The sequence below is a fragment of the Anoplopoma fimbria genome, chromosome 15 (genome assembly GCF_027596085.1).
Source record: "Anoplopoma fimbria isolate UVic2021 breed Golden Eagle Sablefish chromosome 15, Afim_UVic_2022, whole genome shotgun sequence".
NCBI lineage: Eukaryota > Metazoa > Chordata > Actinopteri > Perciformes > Anoplopomatidae > Anoplopoma > Anoplopoma fimbria.
This window is the reverse complement of record NC_072463.1, coordinates 21972452-21978451: the sequence shown is the minus strand read 5'-3', so window position 1 is coordinate 21978451 and position 6000 is coordinate 21972452. Positions and strand designations below refer to the sequence as shown.

At 41.4% G+C, this 6000-nt stretch overlaps 1 protein-coding gene across 1 annotated transcript in view; it reads left to right on the top strand.

Moving 5' to 3' along the window:
- The first annotated feature begins 233 nt into the window (after positions 1-233).
- The window catches only part of asap2a (ArfGAP with SH3 domain, ankyrin repeat and PH domain 2a), a 53135-nt gene continuing 47368 nt past the window's right edge, over positions 234-6000 (top strand). Inside the window, exon 1 of the mRNA XM_054613626.1 lies at positions 234-821. Within this exon, the coding sequence (XP_054469601.1) occupies positions 696-821 (126 nt within the window). The 5' untranslated portion in view covers positions 234-695. The remainder of the gene's footprint in view (positions 822-6000) is intronic.

The window sequence follows — 6000 nt, the reverse complement described above, 5'->3', positions numbered from 1 at the left end:
GCTTTAAGCCACTTTTCCTGTGGTCTTTTGATTGATTTAGGTAGTTGAGGGCTTGAATGCCACACATCGCTGTGAGGACTGACCAGTGTACGAGGAGCACCTGAAGGCAGCATGCGTCCACGCCTTCCATGAATCCTGATTGGCTCTCAATTACCAGCCGGCGCTCCTGATTGGCTGCTGCGCGTCCATTGAATCCCCTCCTCTACCTTTGTCAATTTCTTGCGCTCCCGTTGAAACGCCTGCTTGTTGTTTCTCCGGGCGAGGAGGAAGAAGTTACTCACCCCGCGTCGCAGGAGGCTTTGGGATCACCGGAGAGCTTTTAATAAGGGGAAGCTTCACTTTTATTCTGTGACTAGACGACGATCGGAGAAGCTGAATGGAAAGAGAGTAGTGGGTTGCAGGCTGGGAAGGATATAACAAACCCATCACCTTGTAACACAGCGTGCGGTGCGGTGCGGTGCGGTGCGGCTGCATTGGATAGTGTGGAGCAAACAAGGGAATGACATAAACATACCCAGAGATGGTTTACTACCCGCGGGGACCTTCAGAGACTCTTTTACTACTACTGCTGCTGTGAACTTTTCTGTCCTAATATAAAAAAGGGAATTACAAAAAAAAAAAAAAAAAAAAAAAAAAAAAAAAAAAAAAAAAAAAAAGTGCTTCTTCTCCTCACAGCCCATCATAAAGGATTAATTATGCCGGATCAAATCACAGTTTCAGAGTTTGTGGCAGAGACTAATGAAGATTATAAATCGCCGACAGCCTCTAACTTCACCACCAGGATGTCCCACTGCAGGAACACAGTGGCTGCTCTGGAGGAGGTGAGTGGCTTTGGTGGGACTGGGAGTGTAGTCCCAATAAACACTGATAGGACTATAATAAGGATTACACGTTTCTCTTGGGCTATCCTTCCAGAATATTTACAGTATTTTTCAGTATTTTTAATTTTTAAAGATGCATCTGAGCTCAGAGTTAGGGGTCACCTCTATACAATTTGAAAGAGACATTGCCATCCTCTGCACCATACTCATCCCTCATGAGTTATATTCCTGTTCTAACCAGTTAAGCCATTGTTTATCAAGATTTGTATTACTGTCCTGGACCTCTAGTGTGCCATCATACAGTAGCTTTATAATTATTTCTATCCCCTCAATGATTAGCAAGCAGGAGCAGGTATAGTCAAGTCAAATCAGTTTTATTTATATAGGCTCAAAATCATAGATAACAAATTTACCTCAAAGGGCTTTAACGTATGACCCCTTCTATCCAAAAACCTTCCATTTGGGTAAGGAGAACTCCCAGAAAACACCCTTAAATGGGGAAATAGGAAGAAACCTCGAGAAGAGCAATAGAAGAGGGATCCATCTTCCAGGACAGACAAACATGCAATACTTGCAATGTCTTTGCACAGCGTAATAAAAACAAACAGGAGCAACATTGAGAAACAAACTGACAATAGACTGCAAAAATATTTATAATAAAGTGAGATGTATACATGCATTACTTTTCAGTTGCGATCAATGCAAGTGTTTTGGCTGAAAATGAATTCCCACAGTGATAGAGGGAGAAATGGTACTCCGTTGTTTACAGCCCGCATCTCACTGTATGTGCACAGAGAACACTTTGTGTTGCAGGTCATCAGGAGGAAGGACACTTCCGCTTTGTTCCCTGTCAGTCCTCCCCTGCCTCCCCTCCCTCCCTTGTTATAGTTTCCCTACTTTGTGTGCTGTATGGTAGAGCCTCGCCCTGCCTGATGGTAAAAATAGAATTTCCCACATGAGCAGCTTGGCGTGTTATGCGTGTTAGTGTGTCTCTGCTCTGTTGGTTAGAGTACGCTTGTAGATGTTGCGTGTCCTCTGAGGAAAGTTCCCTCCTGATTTCCCCTTTCATATGAATGGAATCATGTCAGACAATTTTGCTTGTTACACCTTTCTGTAGTAGAAACAGACATCCAAATGCATTATTTACTCAGAGAAGTGATAAGCTGTTGGTGTCTAATGGCAGCCTTACGCCTACTTCATTTTAACCTGTGTTTGTGGAGGGCTGAGCCATACATACACCTGCTCAGGCTGCGCACTGTTTCATTCATGCCTCTGCTGCTGCTGGTTTTAAAATAGCAATTAATCTTCTATTGCAAAGCATTTCAGCACTGCTTAGAGTGGAATGTGCTTTTCTGTGGAACTAAGTACAAAAAAAAGTGTGTGGATTTAACTGTTTTTTAATCTTAGCTCAGCAGTAATTGCTGGTTTGTGAGGTTTGGTTGAGAATTAAATTCAGCAGCTTTGTTTTAGTCATGAGCTACAGTTGAAGCTGCTGAATTTCTGTTGCAGAGATGTGGAGTCGTGTGTTGGTGTTTGACATTGACCTCAGGGAACACAAGGCCTTATTGTTGGGACAACAAGACCTCGCTCACTTTGGTCTGTTTGACCAATTAAACACGGCAGTGGACCGGGAACACTTCCATTCATTGTCTGCCGGCCTGCATGGAATGTCAAACACACGCATGCATGCAAACAAAAGCACATTTACATAGTAAACATGCATCCACAAGTAGCTGGTATTTCATGAAGTTTAGAAATCAACTTGCAATTCTTGAATATTTTGAAAAACCAACAAGAGGATGACTCGTTCACCCTGGAGTTTAATGGTGCAACCATTTTCTGTATATTCAAAGACTATCAGATTTAGCTGTTTTCAGCATTGTGCTGAGTTTCAAACATTGTGCTGGCTCTGACCTTCTCTAGATTTCAGTTTTTTTTATATAAACGCTCTCACTTTTAGCTTTTCCCCTTCAACTGACAGTTGAGGACTGGCGGATTGCAGACGCACAGTGTTCTGTGATGCTCCACTGGGCTGGTGTATCATTTCAGAAGACGCTTCTGCCTATGAGTTTTAATGTGTGTTTTATTGCTGGCTTCAATATTTTTTCACACAATCTTCTGTTTCCCAATTGTGTTTTTTTTCTTCGTTAAATACATATTCTGCATATCATAATGATATCAAGTGATACAGGGTGTTTTATAAAGATTTCAATGTCCTGTGCATATATTTACTTATGCATATTACGGTCTATTTTCAAACTGCAGCCATCAAGCAACTGTAGAGTACCATTGACATTGTTTTATTAAAAAGTCTCCATTTATTACACTCCTATAACTTTCTTGGACTCATGATGGATAGTTCAATGAATAATGGTTAAAATTGATGACGCAGTTCTGTTAAGCTCACTTATTTTTAACTCCACAACCCCAGATTTACAGATATCATTTATTAGATATCATTCTGCTCCCTCTGGAGCCTCACAATGCTTCATACAGTCTTTTTCACATATGAAATAGCACTGCCCAAGACCAGTTAACAGACTTTGATGTGTGAAATCAGTGGATTTCCCATTTTAAGCAAAGCCTTGCATTTGGTCATGCTCTAAATCATCAATACATCTGTTCAGTTTTGACACAAGATCACTTTTTTTGGATCTATCTTGATGACAAGTGAGATTTGTTTGTTAGTAGAAGGATGTGTTACAAAATACAGGTTCTGCTGGTCAGTCTGTTACCACTGCTATACAAACCATTTACGTACCTGTGCACTGTGTGCCCGATCATAAATACAATAAGTGTGGTGTATGTCAACAATATAGTAGGCGTTAACCAAAAATCCAACAGCACGTTTTCTCATTCAGCCTAACATGTTTATCTGACATCTCACCCCAAATATACGACTGATGGTGCATCCAGCGGTCTGTATTTCCAAATGGAGCTTGTGCTTGTTTAAAATAGCTGTTGCACTTACAGCGTCACCTTCTTTAAAGACCTTTAAAACTGACCTGTGGACCTGGTTGTTTACTGGAAGCCTTTAAACACATTGACGGCAGAGACTGGAGCACTCAGAGGTTTCATGTAAATGGGAGCACAAATGTTGTGTAATTACTTCTTTCTAAACTTAATTGCATCTGACACAACCTTAATTAGGCAAGTAGTTTTAAACGGCTGGCTATTAAGAGGCCATCCGGAGAGCGTGTGTGTACTTGTTTGTGTGTGAGTGTGGTAAAACCACAGCAATAAAAACCCTGTTTATCCAGTAAGAGGATGTAGGGCTTTGTGTCATGACCCCCCTCTGTGCTCCTGAGCCACATGGCTCTTCTTCCTCCACATTTGTGTTGACTTTCCTCTGAGGAGCCCAGGGTCAAGACTTTTCAGAAAAAGGAATTTGTTTTTCACCTAAACGTTTGATTCAAAATGATCTGAATGGCCATTGGTGAATACTCTAGTACACTGGGAATGCTACGATCCAATCCAGTAATAACTTTGATGGATACTTTGTGAGATATGCTAACGTTTAACAAAATCATTCTCCATATTTGAAGGAGGTATCAGGCCCGAGGGCTGGGCTGACCTCTGTGTATGAGAAAGTAAGTTAGTATTGATCTTGATGAAAATGCAGCTGTGCTTTTGTCTCACCCAGTAAAAACTCATGAGGATGTCTGCAGGATGTCTGTCTGAGGCCAGAAACTGGCACACATTGTAGTCATCTTAGGTCTATTTTTGCATTTCTGGTTGTTTTTATGACCCAGTTACTGAATCCTGTCTGGCAGAGAGAGACTCCTATAATTATGCAATCAATAAAGATGTCTCCTTGAACAAATCTCAAGTGCATCCACTTCTAGCTCAGGTTCGAATACTAGCACATTGGTGTTATATCATGGTGTGGCACTTACGCCTTACTGAGTAGTTGTGGTAGGTATTCAAAGCTTTAATGGTGAATTAATTCTCTGCCAGAGTGGATCAGTTATTGGGATCACTGTGTATTACCTCACCAACCCTTGAACTGAATACAATGAGTATGGATCTGACTCGTACAGTAATCTGCAGAAGATTGCTGAGTGTTAGGGCTTGTGGCTGCAAAACAACATTCACTACTTGACATTCAAGACAAGCTTTTGTGTTGTCAGCAGTTAAGCCATTTGATCAGTCTGTCAGCTGCGTATAGTTGCTCAGACAGAGACATAATATGTTTTGTTAAATTACAGCTGCTTTGTAATTTACAGTTGCTTCACAAGTAGAGTGCATCGTATTAATGCTGACTTGGATATTATTTATGTTATTGTTGCATCAACCCACACCACATACCACAGCATTTATAAACTAAGCTACTTGGCAACACTTGTCCCAAGATGCGCCTTTGTCAAAATACACACAGCTCCATAGAAAAACATACAAAACAGCCCAAATATAACAATAATACAATACAGAATACCACAAAAAATCTCAAGAAACGCAACTGATCATGTGTCTTTTAAAAAAAACTGGAAAAAATGGAGTTTCAAATGATCCTGTTCAGATCCCCTTTGAGTTACCTTCCCTTTTGAGAGCATATCAAATATAGAGAGACATCTCTCCAAAGGATGTTTTGGAGAAATGACTTGAATGTTTGGATCCTGTGCCTACATGAGCCCAAATGACCATCAACACCCCTGCACTAATCGTAGGCCTGCATCCCCAGAGAGAAAACAGAGCTGCTGCATGGTCTATAACCTCCCTTATATAGTCTCCAGAAACCCACACATCCAGTAGGCCTCTCCCCTTGACCCATATCCTTGTGTCCAGTTCATTCATTTTTCACCCATGAATAACGGTTATTAATAGCCCAGTCATCGTTTCATGGGTCATTACTGGTGTTGATGGGGGTTCAGTCCTGAAGGCCAGCGTCATTAGTCTGCCATCTTGCTTTTATTTCATCCAAAAGAGGTCCATAACACTGGTATGCAAGCTATGCACTCGTATGGCACGCTGCCTTGCTTCTTGACTGGTAAATAGGGAATGCCTCTGGGAATGGCGACGGTATTAGCAGCATCCATGGGCAGCTGTTGGCATTGGCGGAGCAGGCCACACCAGCCTCCAGTCTGGTTCTCACAGACTATTTCAAATATTCCTAATATTGGTGTACAACAATGTAATGATGCTTGTAAAATGGTAAGTAGATTCTCAATGAACTTGAGTG